The sequence below is a fragment of the Carassius carassius genome, chromosome 29, assembly GCF_963082965.1.
Source record: "Carassius carassius chromosome 29, fCarCar2.1, whole genome shotgun sequence".
In the NCBI taxonomy this organism is placed as follows: Eukaryota; Metazoa; Chordata; class Actinopteri; order Cypriniformes; family Cyprinidae; genus Carassius; species Carassius carassius.
Genome location: NC_081783.1, coordinates 27735168 through 27753854, shown reverse-complemented (window position 1 = coordinate 27753854; position 18687 = coordinate 27735168). Strand labels below are relative to the sequence as shown.

Here is an 18687-nt window from a genome sequence, read left to right as displayed (position 1 = left end):
CTAGAACATCTGACAGCAGGATTATTCTCTCTTGACGAGGAGTGGGCAGTAAAGTCACCTGAGAACTGACAGATCAATGTTGAAACCAGCGTCTTTTCCTCCACCACACTAGGATGCATGTGGATGGGCAGTCTTCAGTTTGGGGTTTCAGGGGTGTTGCATATTGATGCATTTCTCTTTACCAGGTTTTTTTAAGTACCGTATTTTTTATAAGTACCGTTTTAAGTTATTTAATCTTGCCTGTAATACCCGAGCAGTGTTTGTGAGTGCAGGCTCAGCCCTTATCTGATTACCTCTCTCTCTCCTGCTCTACAAGCGCCTCCTGCTGGCAGAGAATTAATTTGCATATATATGCTGCCACAAATAGAGTTCAAGGCTGTGGGAAACATCGCTAGGAATATTATAAAATATTTTAATTTGGATGTCGGATTGAAATTAATGCTGGTACTAGAGTGGTTCATCATTAGCATAAGCATGGCTAAGGTTAATATAATGTTTCTTTATTAACTATTTAATGCTCCTATAACTTTTATTAGGGTAAAAAAAACAGGAGGACATGATGATATTTACTATTTTAGATTTTTAAACACCAGATGCACCGTTCGAATCCATGAGTTTTATCACCGAGGTGATATGTAAACTTATTTTATATGAGAAACCATTACAGACCTGATCTGGCTTTAGTTTATGCATCTTTTCTGCAAAAATATTTTAAGTGTATTATTTAACATCTCCATCATGTTGACAACTTCATGTCCTGGTGCACTTGGAATAGAATTTTCTTTAACTAAAGGATTAATAAAGAAAAAATAACTTGAATCATGTTGTAGTTACATTTTCAAGTTGACTAGTAAAAAATGTAAAATTGGTCATATGTTCTGAAAAATAAAACAAGATTTTTTTTTTCGTCGTATCTCCCAGCCCTAACTTATGCCGCGTTCCCACCGAAATTAGCCTGAACATTTGTACCAGGAACTTTTTTTCCCCCAGACCTGTTGCTTTCTGCGTTTCCACCGCGGTCTAATGTACCGGAAAGATTAGGCAAATAGACTTGTGACGTAGGTCTGCGCGCGTTTCTCAATACAAAGTACGCTGATTTTGGACTTGCATCCTCGGTAGTGCAGACTTTCTGCATTCGACTCGGGAGTGTGATGTCTCGACGACGCAAATCCGATAAATCTGCAAACAGCAGCGTACTTGATAACTTCAGTCAGCTCGTCTTGGCTACTGCAATTTTCCTCTCTGTATATTTACAATAAAACGAAATAGCATATCAAACACCTCTGCCTCCTTTCGCTTTCATTTAAACACAATAACAGCTGCAGAAATGTACTTAGTTCAGGGATATGTGTATATATACACAGCCATTACAATGAAATGAAATATTATATAAATTTGACTTTTTTATTTTCATTTTAACATATAGATAAATTGAATATAGACCAAAGACAACCTGTTAGACCAGGCCAAAGTCCCTAGTTCCTGGGTAAAGTTCCTGCGGTGGAAACGCGGCATTAAACATTTCAAGACCCCTGTAAACAAACACTTGTCAATCCCAAACAGTGACTGTGAGTATAGCAAGTACCTTTTAATTCTTGCCACTTGATTTTTTCATGTTGGGATTTTCTATATATTTTTTGTAAAGTATTTCATGACAAAACATTTAAATAATAATGTTGAAACATTAATGGCAAAAGTGAACTTTTTCTGTACATGCAAAATAAACATTTATTATGTATTATTACATCTGTTTGCCTCTCTGTGCCCACATACTGTATTTTGATGCAGCTAAATTCTCAATAAAATTCAGTTTTCATTTATATATTTAACTGTTCCTCTCAGCCGCTCGCTGAACAGAGCAGAACAAGTCACAGAAACTAAGGGAAAATCCTAAAGATTTGTCTTTAAGGCGCTTTTATTTGCGCAGCGCTGACCTCCATACATCATTCCCCCAGAACCACTTCCATTTGTGTGTCCAAGCTAGATTAAAGTGATTATCACGTTTTGAATAGGGATATTTTTCTTACAAACGCGTCGATTCATTACAGAAGCTCTTTGTTCACCACCCGGAGCCATGCGAGACACTTTTTTTTCAGTGGATGTGCTTTATATTAAACTTCTCATGGACCGATGGAGTGCAACACACGCTAGTTGCACGCACGTTTGTGGGCGTTACACTTTTGAGTGTAGGAATATGAACTTTGAAGCGGTGGGATTAAGAGAACTGAATGAATGGAAAGTCCGGCATACATCACCAGAGAGAAGTCTGACATCTAACTGGAAGATCCAGTAAACGTTTGTCAAATGAGGAAAAAATAGAAGGAGAGAGGGGAAAGAAACATGCTTGGATGAATGGTCCACTCCACACCGTAAGTTCTACAGCATGCATGAAGATAAGAAGGTTAATTTTCATTTCACGCAGACTTTAACATACAGTTTTGATGCAAATATTTTTTACTTGCAATGAATGAAGCACTCCAGTACTTTTAGCCTGCATTTCACATACGGTTTGCCCTGAAAGATTTTATAGGTTTTAGGTCAATTATTTTTTTTATGTTTCTGATGTGCTCGCATGATAACTGAGTGCTTTTAAGCTGAAATTGATTAAAAACCTTATTTATTAAGGTCGTTGATTGCTGATTCAAGATGGTTAGCCATTCACATCCCTAAACGGAGACGGAGAGACTAGAGGTTGTGATCTTTTGGCTTGGACTAGTCAATATTTACTAAGAACATCTAAAAAAAAAAAAAAAAAAAATTAGAATCTAGCTATCGATTAATATGGCTTGTTGATTAAGATGTTAAGAGAATGCACTTTTAATAAAAAAATGTATCAATGCAGGGCTATTTGAAATAAATAAAATCATATTGAAAATGCATTAATTACACAGTAAGGGCAGTGTTTGTGCCTTGTTATATGCTCTAGCAGGACAGTTAGGTTAGAATATGAGATCTTTTTTTCTGGTCAAGTTACGTTTTGGGACTAGTTTGGAAGTCGTTAGGCATAAAGGCTGTAGTCAGAGAACAAGTCCTAGTTTGGCTGTAGGACAGTGCTGCTGTAGTTTTGGGATGGTCATGCTGGTGTGATGATGCACAGCATTTAGGATGACTCCGGTCTGCTCACATTCACCACCCCCTCCCCTGCTCGCCCACACCACTGACTCACTGTTGTTCCCAGTGACCCCTGGACCGCTGAATATCTCTGTGTGCTCTCACGCATATGTATCTACAATACACCTAAAGCCCAATTTATACTTCTGCGTCGATCCTATGCACATTGTGGTTTGCATGTGTACTGCACATCGACACGGACAACGATGCAGAAGTATAAATCAGCCTTAAGTCTCAGTAAATATATGTATGCTGTCCCAATATTATAACCTGTCTTGCAGTGTTTTTAAGTCACAATCTTAAAAGAATGGTTGACCCAAAAAACGAATTTAGTCCGCTACCAGTTTAAGTGCAGATCATATGATGTTGATGTAACTTTCTGTAGATGGGCTGTTGGTTTTAGTTAGCTTGTGCTATAAGAGTGAGTCTTGAACTGTAGTGTATCTAGTTGTTTTTCCCTGACTCGCAGTATGACTCAACATAACTCACTGTTCTTGTTCAGCACTGGGTCTGCAGCTGGACTTTCACAGCTACTCGCCGGGGTTAACCAGGGCTCAGGGCAGAAATCCCATTGCAGTTGACAAAAACTTGCCCCCTTTGTGAATTCCAGAATGTGGTGTTTTTCTTTTTCTTTTTTAATTACATGATCAGATTTCTAGCATTTAAATTCTATTTTACAATATATAAAAACGAGTGCTGTCAATCAATTAAAATTATTAACTATTTAATCACACTTTTTTTTCCTGATTAATCCCTACTAACATTAAGGTTTGTAACTGCATCACTGATTCCAATACTACTGATGTCTCTAGGAAATTGTCTAAAGCCATTCAGTATTACATTATATTTGAGGGTGATGCATTTTAACATTTTATTTGACCAAGTTCACTTAAATGAGTTATTTTTTTTTTAAATCTTTACATAATGTCTCATTTACCTGTGCCCTTCAGCAAGTAGGAGTTATATAGATACTGAATTAAGTTAATCAAATACCAAATTTTATTATTATTATTATTATTATTATTATATCCTTTGATTAACAGACATCACAGCAGCTGGGTTATTGGGTTTTTTGGCTGCTATTACTTTAAGAGCTGCCGCTGCTGAACGTGTCCCTGATCTGACACGCATGCTTGTCGTTTCATTTGAACTTTAATATGAAATCATACAAGATACAGTGTTGTCCGCCTTATTTGTGCATGCAATTGAAGAGCACCAGCTATAAGCACAGTGTAATGGTCTACTAGACAGGGAAATTAGTTTTTACTGACATATATGGCCTGACAACATCTCAGCTGACCGCAGTTCACTGGTGTTCTTCTGAAGCTCTTGTCACCTGTACCGTTTCCGCGCTTGTTTGACTCGTGCCTTGCGCTGAGGTGAAGTGGAGTGCACGTCTGAAAAGTCCCCCATTTGATGTGGTCTTAAAGATGTTCTGCTTCTAAATAAATGCAATTCTTACCAAGAAAGAGTCAGAAGCAGCAGGCCAACCCTACCCCGCCCTTCATTAACGGCGTTAATAATTATTACTGTGCTTATTTTGACAGCACTATTTAAACAAAGTATTTCAATTGTAATAATACTTTACAGTATTACTGTTTTACTGTATTTTTGGATCCAATAAATGCAGCCTTGGTTAACATAAAAGACTGTATCATTTATTGCTACTTTTGTATTTGATGTTGATTTTAAACTTTATAATTAAAAGCCATATTATGAATTCAGATAATTTAATAATTTAATCAAATTATTTGGTTGTCATGGACAAACTCTTTTAGTTTTTTATGCCATTTTTAGAGTACAAAAAATGTCCCTAAAAATTTGAATGGGTAGGTATTAATTTCTGTTACTTCTACCCGCTGATTAAACATTAGAGATGCATATTATCCAGCAGCTCATTAGTAAATTAAACGGATAATCCATAATTGTATTTAAAAGTAAATTACGTTTCAATAAAAAAAATATTGTGGCTTGCTCATTTAATAGCATGATGCAGGGGTTTTGCAGGCAGTTACTGGTATTGATGTGCAGTTTCTGTTGTATTTTGCATGGTTACTAGGACACTGCTAGGTAGTAACCAGTGTTGGGAAGGTTACTTTGGAAATGTAATAGGTTACAGATTACAAGTTACCCTATTTAAAATGTAATAGTAGTGTAACTTTTTTAATTACTTTAATAAAGTAATGTAACTAATTACTTTTGAGTACATTTTGATTACTTTTATAAATTTCTAATGAATGTTAATTTGCAACTGTTAATCATCTTCAACCATTTTACACCATGCAGGTTTAACCTTAAAGTAGAGCTCAATACTGTCAGACTTTCACCATCCTTCATCACTTAAATTAAGATGATCACATTTGAACACATCCACCACACAATCAGACTTTACTTAGAGATTGATCTGAAGATTAAAGCAAATTTAAAATCAAAAGAAATAGTTTATAGATACTGTTTTTGAAACCAAATCTTTGCATAACTACAGGCATCTAACTGCATCTAACAATGGTTTGGGGCAAAATAGTTAATAAAAAAATAAAAGCATATACATCAACTCAAATACGGTTATCTAATAAGCATGTGTCCTATTTTGTGTACTAAACTCCTGAAACATTGGTGTATTTTTGAAACACTGCTGTCTCTTTGTATATGATATGATGATAGTTTCTCAAAATAAGTAAAAAATGCTCATGAAGTGACTGTTCCAGAGATTAATTTCCATGAGGGGCGGACTGGGGGAAAAAATAGGCTGGGAAATCTCACACTCATACACCCACAACCCATTCTGAAACATGGACAACCCTATTTTGTGTATGGACCTGACATGAAAAAGATTTGAATCCTTAGGTTGGGGACATGCAACGTAATTAAGAGTTCTCTCCTGAACTGCACCTTCACTTCCATTATCCATCCATCTCCCTCATGACTTTAGTACTGAAGATTTTTTATTTGACTTTTACCATGTTTTGTAAGTGCAATTTAGTTTTTTTGGCAAATGAATTACCACTTGTATTTATTTTTACTACAAATTCCATAGTTAAACCACGGTTAGTGCCATACCATAGGCTATATTAATTTTCCTAAAGGTTGTGTTTTTGTATGCACTAGCTCCCCCTAAACCTATGATAAAATATGATGATTTGTCTGCTAACTTACTACTGTAACATTACAATAGATATTAATGACGTCGTTTATACAGTATTTTGAGTGATTGCGAGCAATGTGCTGCTGCTGCTTGACTAAGTAAACAAAGACAAAACTACATTAGCATATTTACAGATGAAACTGACCTGCACCTGAAACCCTGAACAGAAGAGTCGCTTCTCTGCTCCAGCTGTGCGCTACAGTTCACTCCGGTCTCTCTCTCTCGCATTGATTACTCGGAGTCTGATCCAAACCGTTCGGCGGAGGCGCGGAGAGCGCGCGAGCCCAACCATTGCCAGTCACGACTAACCGATTCATGATTTATTAGAGATTTAATTATCGAATGGCGGATTCGGAAATAATCGCTTTAGTATATTCGGCCTGCAATTATACAATAACAATATTAAAGTAGAAGGCCAAATCGTCTGCCAGGCCACCGGGAATAGTCCCGGTTCTCCCAATGTCCAGTCAGCGCCTGATTTCCACAGACACGCAGAACGTGCAGGATTCATATTCAGTCTTTTTGCGGCTTAATATTCACAGACATCAGTCCATATCGGGTTTTGATTGAAGTGTACTGACTTACTTTTGATTTATTCGTCCAAAATGTGGCATATTGCGTCATTATAGGCTGAATTCCATTTTTATGACTGGATTCTACGAATGTGTTTTCCGCGTCTCGGAGATTATGGGCCATATGTCTTAGTGCAGTTTGGGAAAGAAATAAGCTGTATGTGGATGTGTGTAAATATTCAAATGTAATCCTCTTTGTAATCGTTACAATTTTCATAAGTAACTGTAATTTAATTACTCATTTTTTCTTAGTAACTGTAACTGATTACTGTTACATTTATTTTGTAATTAAATTACGTAACGCCGTTACATGTAACTAGTTACTCCCCAACACTGGTAGTAACTTGCAAGCTAAAATTAAAAGAAGCTTACCCCCATGTCTCCGATGTTTTGGTCTGTAGATATTGCTAGGAATGCACGATCATGTTTTTCATGGCCGATTCCGTTACAGATTGTTTTTTTGTTTTTGTTTTTTTTTATCTTTAAGCAAAAAAAAAGAGAAGGAAAGTGTGCATAAACAAGATGTTTATTTGGTATTTAATAGGCCAAACTGGATTTTGGCTATTGAAAACAATAACCATAACCATCTGAAATTAACGGCAATAACTGCACAGTAAGTCGACTACATTTAATACAAACATAGATGGTACAGACATCAGCATTTAGCTTTTGTTTTTGAATTGTGTTGAAACTACAGAAAACTGGCCTTAAATTAAAAGATTAACTGTAACCATGTGAAATTAAAGGCAATAACTGCATAGTTCTACAATCCAAACAACACAATCAACACACATTCAGCATCAGCATTCAGTATTTTAGTTTTTAAATTTGGCTTTAAATAAAAAAAAAGTTATTTACCAGTGAGACTAAATAAAAGTATGCTATATAAATACATTATTCCAAAACGTTAAAACCAAATAATGTTGGTGCGACTAAAACAAAGATGCAAAGTGTTTCATTCATCCAATAAAAAATTAGGGTAATGATTCACATCTGTATTTTTTCACTTGAGCCAATGAAAAATAAATAACTATTGTCTCAAGTTAAAAAATATAGATGTCAATCATTACCCCAAAAAATTTTGATTGGATGAATGAAACACTTTTTTTTTCATTGTGCTACAGCAGGTGATTTTTAAATCAAATTAAGTCGATTTAATTTTAATGTAAAATAAAAATAATCATCCTATACAGAACTGTCGTTTACTTCTGGCTTTTTACACCTGTATGCAAGTTCTACTTTACAAAACAAAACAAAAATAAAAAAAAGTTTTTTCACAGTTTAGTCCGTTGTTTCTCATCCAACATGTGAGAAGTTGAGCTGAACATCCTTCACTGTCTCCGCTTGTGCAGGGACAGGTACAGTATGCTCACGCAGGGAAAGGCTCTTATTTGTGCGCCAGTACAACAACGGCTGATCGCTTCACGCTCTCTGTGCCTCAGACATGAAGCTCTGCACTTCCAGTGCTGAACGGTTGCCCGTGTCCTGCGCACAGGTTTCCAAATACTTCCACACAAATAACATGACACATGGGTGTACTTCCGGAAATACCCCCATCCCCCTCCACCCCCCCCAAAAAAACAAAAAAAAATGGCTGATTGCTGATCACGTATTTTAAGTAAAAATTCTGATTTATTTATATCCCTAGATATTGCTTATCAAGGCCATTTAATGAAGAAACAGGACCTCTTAAAAAGCTGCATGATTTGAGGTTACATTCATGTGTGTAGTAGGGATGCACCAAATGTTTGGCAACCAAAATTGTGGCTGTTTGCTGGTTATTGTATGATTATGAAATCACTAAATGGCTCATAAAATTCTGCAGTTTATTTACTAATTGTTTAGTTTTCTAATACACTCACAAATTCCATGTATTCAGACAGATGTTGTGCCATCTGCTTGTTAGCCAGGGTTCAAATTCCAAAGTGAGGAAAGTGAGGAGACTGTGCTGACAACGATACTGTTGTAAAGCCGCAACACCGATCATGTCTCTTGCCCACTGTCGTTTTACATTTTTTTTTAATGGTAATAAAAATCATTTAATTCAGTAAAAAAACAGACACTACAATTAACGCGGCTGCTCAATGCAGCGTGCCATATGACAGTCACATCATAGATCAGATTTCATTTCTCCAGTGAGGAGAGTCTAGCTGACTGACAAGAGTGAGGTGAGACAGACAAGACTATGGCGGATGATTAAGTTTTGAAACTAAATGCAAAAGTTCCTGTTTGGCAGTATTTTGAAAAGCCTGTTGACTTTTGCCGTTCATCCAATGTGATTTCTAAACGTTCTTTTCTTATTTAATTGGTTCCACAGCGTTTGCTGATTTTTAATTCATTTAAACTTTTTAATATAATATAATAAATGTTTTGACATCAAAGATGTATGCCATGCCTCAAATCTTCTTACTCATTTTGCTAAAAACGTTCTACGTTTCTTATTTCTTTGGTTATATATTATACACATTTTCCAGTTTTGTATACCTATTTAAACCTTATGTAAGTTATTTGTTATTAGAGCCCAAATGATATGTTTTTTTTGGGGCCGATACAGATATTAGGGAGTTAAAAAAAAAGACAGATACCGATATATCGGCCAATATACTTTGTGTACCGATCAGCTCCGGTGGACTTAACACCGGCTTTAATGCGCTGCAGATGCGTGCTGTGATGCGCAGATCAACTGAAGTCTCTAACGTCACTGAATCTGTTGTTAAACATGAGCCGTCCATTCATCATATAATCATGCAAAACTAAAAGTTGCAATCATTGTAATGTGACGATAATTTGAAGCAGCAGACTGGGGTGAAGTTTGACCTGGGTCACCAGGAGCAAACAATGGAGTGCACTTTGCTGGACAAACTAAGTAATTACACCATTCAGAAGCATTTAATTTGCATTATATGTTCTGTAAAAAGAAAAGTTCATATCGATGGCATATTCGCAGATACCAACATATCAGTGACAGGCTCATAACGGCCGATAATATCAGCTAAACAATATACTGATCAGGCTCTATTTGTTATATTAGGCATAGCATGCCCTATAGCATGGTGTATTTTTATTCATTTTGTAAATAAGTTATATTCTTTATATATATAAGTGAATTTGATGTGTATTTTGTTGTTGCATTCAAGCAGTTGACGCATTCAGCTGCTGCTAATTCAAAAGTTTAGGCTATTTAAAATTCAAATGAAAACTAAAAACTAACATGTGCTTTACACCAGATTGCCACTATTTGAAAATGAAAAAAAAAAATTCATCCTTCGGTCTTCAGCCAAGTGTTTCATTTTGTTCGGCTTCATTTTCAGGCCAAGAATGTTCATTTCGTTGAAGCTGGTTTGAATTTCACGTACAGATTTTTGGCCGCTCTCAACCATTAAAGTACTAATTACTAGCTTCACTAAATGACGTTAAACACTTGTTGGTCTTTGCCCCTTGTTTGTGAAGTAGCTGTAACCACCAAACTGAGTGTAGTGACCGAGTCTTTGCTCTAATATTGATCGCTGCTCTCTGTCCTTGGACCCCGTGCGGTCGGGGGCTGTCTATTGTAGCAGGCAGTGCTTTCAAAGGCGAGCTGAGCCTGAGCTGTGCGTGGGCAGGAATTTGGCACACTCCTGCACCCCTCTGCGGTCCGTGCGCTGACTCTTTTGTTGTGGGATACACGTTCATACAGATGGTAATTAGACCCATGTGGCTCAAGCCTGCGGGGGAGGCACGAAGATGGAGGGAAAGAGTGCAAAAGATTAAGAGACATGCGTCAGTAAAAAAAAATAAATAAATAATAATAAAATTGCTTTTGGAAGAGTTTTAGCCTGTTTGGAAGAAAGCACGTTTTCATGCGTGTGTCGCCCCAGCTAGGTCATCTCAGAAAAGCGACTGTAGCTGATAAAGACAGACCAGTTTTTCAGGTTCAGAAACTCTTTAGTGTTGGGAGATCACTTCAGATGGCCTGCATGCCTTTACTCACAGCCAGACCGTAGGTCAGCACACAGAGGCTCTGTTCAGATGGGTCAAAAACTGCACATGCTTTTGTTTTCAGACCTCATTTTATTCCTATTAAACACCACGCACTTTGAAATTAATATTTAGGCCATCATGCACCAGCCCTCCAAGTCTCAGATTATGTCAAAAAGCAGGGGAGTTTCCTTTCCTGTGACGTGGTATTAGTTTGCACACAGTAGCAATACATTTGTGGTTAATACTATAGTTTTAAATTGATTGGCGCATTTAAATTTGTTAAAGTATCATGAGTCCCCCTTTTTAGCACTGGTCGTTCACACCTAAAATTTGAAAGACTTAAGAAATGGGCGTGTTATGCTGTGGGAAAGTGGGAGTGTAGAGGGGTCATTACAAGGCTATTGAATACTAAAATGTGAGTGGAGAGAGAAAAAAAGAGTAAGCACATTGCTGTATTTGAATCCTTTTGCCCTATGACAAACTTGAGCAATTTTTATTTATTCATGAAAAAAAAAAAAAAAAACATTCTTAAGAAATATCATTGCATGAGCATTTAAACTTTCCTTAGTTGTCGGTATGTATGAAATAAGAAAAAACATTTGAAAGATAATATATCATATTAATATACATATCTTCATCGCATTTAAAAGCATTACAGTCTCTGAGCAAATGACTTGTAAAGCAGGTGGACTAAACTAAAGGCATATTTACTTTTCTCTTCATTCTTCTTTGAGTTTTTAGTTTACTACATTGTCTTCTATTTATCGCCATTTACACATATATATTATTTGAAAAAGTTGCAATGGAATGTGTGCAAACACTTTGCCAGTATAAGTTTAGATCACCTACTGCACTGAAGAAATGCTAATGTTTCACACGCATGTCTCTGAACAACAAAATAACAAACTTGAATCAGCACAGCTGAAACATTTATTTGACACGTTTTAATATAAAAAACATAAAATATCACATGCAATAATACAGTGCCTTGATTGAATAGAGTTCCTTCTCGTGAATAATGTGTGGAAATGCTCAGAAACTGATGACAAAGACACATACTTTTTTTCACAACTTCACAAGTCTAAATAATAACAATGTGTATTTATTTAGTGTGTATTAACAACCACATGAAGTGCATAAGTTGATCTAAAAGTCATACAGCACACCGTATGCAGGCTTAAATGTTTGTGATGGGAGAGCAGTGGCCCTTCAGTTTTAAGTGCATGATTCATTCCTAAAAGTCTGCCTGTTAAAGGGAATTGTTTTAAAAAACAGGTTCGTAATTATCATTAATGTATGTAGAAAAAGTCCACAATGTTTGTCCTTTTAGTAATACACATTACACATCTTTTAACAACCTTATGTTGATTTTATGTAATTTGGTATGCAATTCAAAAAGTGTGTCCTGGATTTCTGAACATGAGAGTGGGAGTTTCTTGAGCTAATTCTCATAATGCACATATGAGTCATGAGTAATATACCAGCCCACAGCATATCAACATCATTGCTCAGTACTTATTTCCAGCTGTTTATCTTAAATTTTGTCTACATTGTCTAGTCTAGTGTATAGCTATTTAGTGAAAATAAAATGGGACCAACATCTTTGCAAGTAAACATACATCTTAGACGTAGTTTTGACTCTTGAAAGTAAAAAAAAGCTTATCTTAAGGGTAATTGACATAAAATTCTAGTAGAACCTGAACATCAGAATATAAAAAAAATAAAATAAATAAAAGTCACACTGCAGGGCCATTAAAATTACAAAAGGTGATTTATAATTAGTCACAGCACCTTAAATTCCCATCATTACTTACTAATCCATAATAATAATAGTAATAACCCATTTTTTTTTTAATGTTTTATCAAGTATGCATGGCACTTTTTACAACTTTGTAACAAATATGAAGTTAAATCCTAAATGAACTGCTTGTTAAATGTTAATTTATTCTTTTCTGTGTGTAGTTACAGGAGACTGTCAAGAGGAAGTTGGATAATGCTGGTTCACCCCATGGCCGTGACCAGGTCAATGGTTTCACCGATGGCTACCCGCCAAATAAAAAAGCCTGTAATAAGGATGCATTGGGGGGTCTTAATGGGGTCTCGAATGGCACAGTGCATCCTCTCTCATCTTTGGACTCCAAACATAACGTGAGTACCGAAGCCATGATGGCCAATGGGAACCACAGATCGGTTGGTGCAGAGCACAACGGGTCCGGTTTAACTGATAGCGGTGCATCACGTGGCTCAGAGTCCGATTTCCGCCTGAAAGAAATGAAGCAAGAGCCGGTGGATGATATCTTGCCCTGCATACTTCCTGGTGGAGGTATGAATGGAAACAACAGCCTCTTCCCTGACCTCAACCTCAACGATCAGGACTGGAGTGAGATCATGGAGGAGTTCAACCGCTACGTACCCTACGAGGACTTCCAGGAGCTCTTCAGTGACAGTTTTGGAGATCGTAAGGACCCCGAGCTCCCATCCGCCAGTGCAGGTCAGAGCTTGATGCAGCCAGATCTGGCTAGCGTGAAGACTGAATTTTCCCCCGCTACGGCTTTCGATCAAGACTCTTGCAATGGTTCACCTCAGGTGAGACCCACCTCATCTGGACCCCCCGTTCACACCAACTCCCCTGCAACGGCTCCGGCCACATCGCCGGCCCTTCCAGTGCAGCATCAGTCCACCAGACAACTCCCAAATCACCTGCTGCCCGCCCCACCCAAAGACCTGTCCCCCGCGCAGCAACTGAAGCAGTTAGCGGCACGTGAGCAGCAGAGGGCGATATTGCAGCAGCATGTGGTTCAGAAACCACTTCAACAACAAAAACCACAGCAACAGCAAGCGGCGAAATTCCACCAGCAGCCCATCCACTCAACATCTTGGCCCCAAAATGCTCCCACACAAAGTCAAATGGGCGGAACCTTTGGCATTGAGAAGTCCACCAGTCCTTCTTCGTACCCGCAAGACTTCCCTAACCCCAAGACCCTGCTCATGCCCAACAAGGGTTCTCCCAAAGCAGGCGCTCCAGCCAGTTACATGCAGCCCAGTGGGCACGCCAACATGTTAAGTCACCCAGCCACACCCACGGGGCACCTCAACCACCCATCCAACCCAGGAGCCCAGGCTGCCATGCTGGACTACAGTAACACTAAACCCCTGTCCCATTACGAGGCTGGAGCGCCTGGTGCCCCCAGGGGCCCTCCGGCCACACCGAACCAGAACAAACAGAACCAGGCCATCCTGAACCTGATGCTACAACAGCAGATGGCGAAGCAGAGGCCAGCCAGCATGAACTTCAGACCAGCGCACCACCAGCATGCTCCGGTAAGACCAGCTTCTCACTGCAGTCGTCAAATCTGTTGCTCATAGTGTTGTCAAAAGTACCAACTTCGGTATCAGTGAAAATTTTAAAAACGTTTATTTCCTGCTAACATCTGAGCACATTTGAGCCCATTCTGTTCATGTACTTGGGGAAGAGTGTGAAGCAATGATCATTGTAGCCAATCACAGTCATATCTGTTGAGCATGTGAACACAATGAGTGCCATTTAAGAATCGGCTCACCGATTGGTAATGAAGTCAGTGCTTTAGGGCTGGGACACATCAAGCCGCCTTCAAAGAACTAGCGGCGACGAAAGCTGACGATGTTGTCGCCTCGCGTCGGCAGCATAGGACCAAAAAGTTGCACTCTATCACTGCACAGACTACAGCTGAAGGGAATCTAACATGTGTGTTCTGCGCATGCGTGAGAGGAATGAACTGTCTATATCAGCAGCTATCACTAGTATATATTCGTCATTCAAAAGGAGAAAGCGAAACAAGCATATACCAGATAAACGCAGATATACAAAACGTAAACAAAGCAGTGCTGGCTTACCATTTTGAATATCAGTAAATCTGATAACTTGAATCATTTTAAGCAGCTTATGTTTTTATGAAAACATTTTTTGATTAGAATGTTTGGGAAAGATCACGTAACATTTAAACAGCCTTCTGTCTGTACTGCCTTCATTTACGTGCTTGTTTTCATCACCTCTTGCTTTAATTATTGGGCAATGGCTCGTTTGTTAAACTGAACATCCAGTCAGAGCTATCATTGTTGTTGACGGCCCAGACGCTGATTCAACATGTTGAACTACCACGACGAGTGGAACACACCAAACAAACAAGCCCGACCTTGTTGTGTTCCGGGCTTTAGACAACACTAGTTGCTAACAAGGAGTTTAGTTGACCCAAAAATGGTCATTAACTCACCCTCGTGTTTTTCAAAATCATTAATACTTTGGTTAATTTTTGATAGTTAAAATAGTTTTTTTTTTTTTTTTTACGAGTTGCAGTGGGATGTTTTTTTTACACGCCATAGAGTTTCAAGATAATTTTTTTCAAAGTTGACTTGCATTAATTTTACATGGATTTCTAAACATTCGGCTCTTTTGTATGAGAGCCAAGTGCAACGGTGATAGATGTCCCTCTAGAAAATGTGTGAAATATGCATCCTGTGTAAACGGCTTTGTTTCAGCCATTCAATCTCCGCATTGATGTTCACTTTTCCTGCAGTATTTATAATTAACAATGAAGCAGCGCCACATCTAGTGGTTTCAACTCCATAGGGCTGCATCCTTAACACACACCTAAAATTCAAACGCAGCGTTTTTGCATTCGAATGTGGATTTTTATTTTAAATTCAATGAATATACGAAATTCTAATTTTTTTTTTTGACAGCCCTAATCAACACACTTTCATACAGCACATCACATATGGGGATTTAAGCTTTTGCATGCGTTACGGACTGCAGCAAACCTTATTGGTTGTCATGCATCATGTTCGAGTCTCCGTTTACCGGACTTGATGTGTTTTTATTTTTTTAACTCCTTGATTCATATTGGGTTTGTTTTACGTTGCCTTTATGACTGTTTTGGGTCTTAAGTTTTGGTTACCTGGACTTTTAATTGACTTTTAACTTTAACTTAACTTTTAGTTTCACTACAGTATAGTAATTTTTGTTTACCCAAAATCTTACATGTTTGGAACAATAGAAAGGTGTAAATGACGGATTTTTATTATCATTTTTTTCCATTAAGTGTTTCCAAATGAAGGGGGAGTTATAATATTCCAATATTCCATAATACTCAAAAAAAAGTTCTGCGTTCAAATGCACACAATAGGTTTAAGCTTGCTGCAAAGCACCGCAAAAGTAATTACCATAAATGTGACGGGGTAAACAGTAAGGAGATATTTGAATTATTTAATAATAAACGTGTTTTTCTGAGGCTGTGTCGCAAGGATGAAGTTGTCGACCCTGACTCGCCATCTCATTAGACACGCATTTAGAGAAAAGTCCATCTTTATGGATTATGATTATAATGAAAGATTTTCGATTTGTTTTATTTCGTTAAGTAGTCATTTAACGCTTTCTATAGATATATTTATCGGAGTTTTGGTTCATTATTGTGAAGCGCTCCTATTAAAGACGAGACGGCAGATGCAGAAAGCGCATCATGTTTTTGTTTTATTTTATATAAGCACAACACTTTTATTGATATTGTGAGTGCACACAAATTAAAGTAGACCTTTAGCGGTTACGAATGATGTATTACTCTTATAAGCAAAAATGAAGGCATATCCAGTGGAAAAAAGCTCAAGAGATCACGCTGGCGTCTCCCTGTCCTGAAGCGTCTGCGCAAACTATTGGATATAGCCACATTTATCTGGGTCTAACGTTTAAGCACTGTTATATACTTGAACTGTTTTATATCTATAAATTTTATTTTAGGTAAGTCGTGATGATTTGAGAAAGCTAAATTGATCAAACATAGGCTCACTGTCTGCCGCTGGCCGCTTAGTCATTGCAAAAAAAAAAAAAAAAAAACTTACATTTAACAAACCCAAAAATGCTCCAAACGTTTTTCTAAATTAAATTAATTTTAAAAAGACACTAAATTTAATCACCTTGCTATTACATTCAAACTGAACTATTTTAATAGCTGAAACAGCAGAAGTTTAAATCAGCCTTCAGTGTTTTAGCTTTCAGACTACAGTGGCCTCAAAGCATTTGGACACACAAAAGTGTCTGAATGTCATTTGCATTACAGTCATCTTCAAACAGTGATGACAAGATCTTTCTGCATCACCGCAGTGGAAATGAGGTGCTCAAATTAGACCAAGGGACTAGAATTATCAATGATGTTATCAGTCTGTTGTCAGGGTAAAACAAATACAAATCTGGAAAGAGCTTCTAGAAATAAAGCTTTCATTTTCTTTTTCATTTACTAATATAAAAAATTTGAAGGTTGAACATTTTTATTAATCCATCTCAGAACAATCAAGGTAGTTGTCATCATACAAAGTTTCCTTTTCTTTATCTGTGACGTTTCCAAACAGAGTGTGATCAGCACCACTTTTATAATAAGGGGAATATATCTAACCATTTCAAGAGCGGAGTCCTTAAAAAAACTACTAAGTAACTTACTACTCATCCGCTAACCTTGAAGATGTTCTCGGCAGCAGGGAGTGTTTTTAACTAAATGAATATAACTACCGTCAGCACACAACTATTCAGTAAGGCATTTGGTAAGACATATCCATATAAATAAGTCAAAATGTGTACAGTGGAAAAAAAGGAAAAACGAAACCGCAAGTGGATCTTTAAATATGCAAATACAAGTCTTCATGTTTGCTTTTTATTTTAGTATTATTATGGAAATGTTGTTGCAAGGAGGGGAGGGTTTGATTAAAAATGATGAGAGCACATGAACTCGAAAAGAATAATGTGGATGGATGAATACTTTATTATAAACACTGCAAGAAATTTTAATCATGACTAAATCATAGCAATATTCACAGTCAGCAAACAAATTAATATAATGCATAAAATAAAAACGTATTGAGTTTATTATCCAGTTGGAGGGACCAGTTTTTGTGTCTCATGCGCCCCGGGGTTGAACAGTTTGTCTGGGTCAGGCAGGTGGTTGCTAAGGAGCAGAGAGCAGACAGCCATACACACACACACACACACACACTGCGGTGGGGGCTGGGATGGGCTGCGAGAGACAAGTCAACAGAGAAAAGGACAGACGGAGCCAGAGAGGAGCGGGCGACAAAGCAGTCTTTCATGCGTGCTGGCAGTCGTCCTGCACAAAGTATTTTCGGATCAGCCCCCATTATAACACAGTCTTTCTGTTTAAATATAGCCCTTTAACCCATTTAGCTTTTACTTTCTTGCTAGATATCAACTTTTACTTGCATAGTTCATCGACTTGCTCTTGTTCACTCTCTTTTGTAAAATCTCTGTCCACATCTCACTCTTCAGATAACAGGGTTTAGCGTCGTCGCTGACCTCAAAATACCTCCGCTCTGAGTGTGTGTGTGCGTGTGTGCCGGTTTGTTGTGAAAGGCTGCCGCCTGCCAGCGCTGCATCTCTGATATATTTTTAAACCGTCTTGGCCTCCGTCTGTAGTCCAGAGGTGCTGAGGAAGCTTTTTTCCTCCCGATCAGGTCAGATCAGAGAGAAGAGGTGTGTGAGTTTTAAATGGGAGTTTCAAAGCTGTGAGATTTGAAGCTTATACTTGACCACAAAATCAAAAGGAAGAAATAAGATTTTATACTAAAAAGAAAATAAAGCCTAATTTTAGGTGTTTAGGACCATTAGTATTTGCTACCTAAATTCAGATTCTTTCTGTAATGCAGTGCTATATTAAGGATATATCATAATAAACTTTATATACACAAGAAATGTGTATACAGGTCCTTCTCAAAAAATTAGCATATTGTGATAAAGTTCATTATTTTCCATAATGTAATGATAAAAATAAAACTTTCATATATTTTAGATTCATTGCACACCAACTGAAATATTTCAGGTCTTTTATTGTTTTAATACTGATGATTTTGGCATACAGCTCA

At 37.6% G+C, this 18687-nt stretch overlaps 1 protein-coding gene across 2 annotated transcripts in view; it reads left to right on the top strand.

The window, feature by feature from the left end:
* maml1 (mastermind-like transcriptional coactivator 1) overlaps positions 1-18687 on the top strand; it is a 30475-nt gene that overhangs the window by 2875 nt on the left and 8913 nt on the right. For both annotated transcript variants that reach the window (XM_059516496.1, XM_059516495.1), the window contains one exon: positions 12751-14109. In XM_059516496.1, coding sequence (XP_059372479.1) covers positions 12751-14109 — 1359 coding nt within the window. The remainder of the gene's footprint in view (positions 1-12750; positions 14110-18687) is intronic.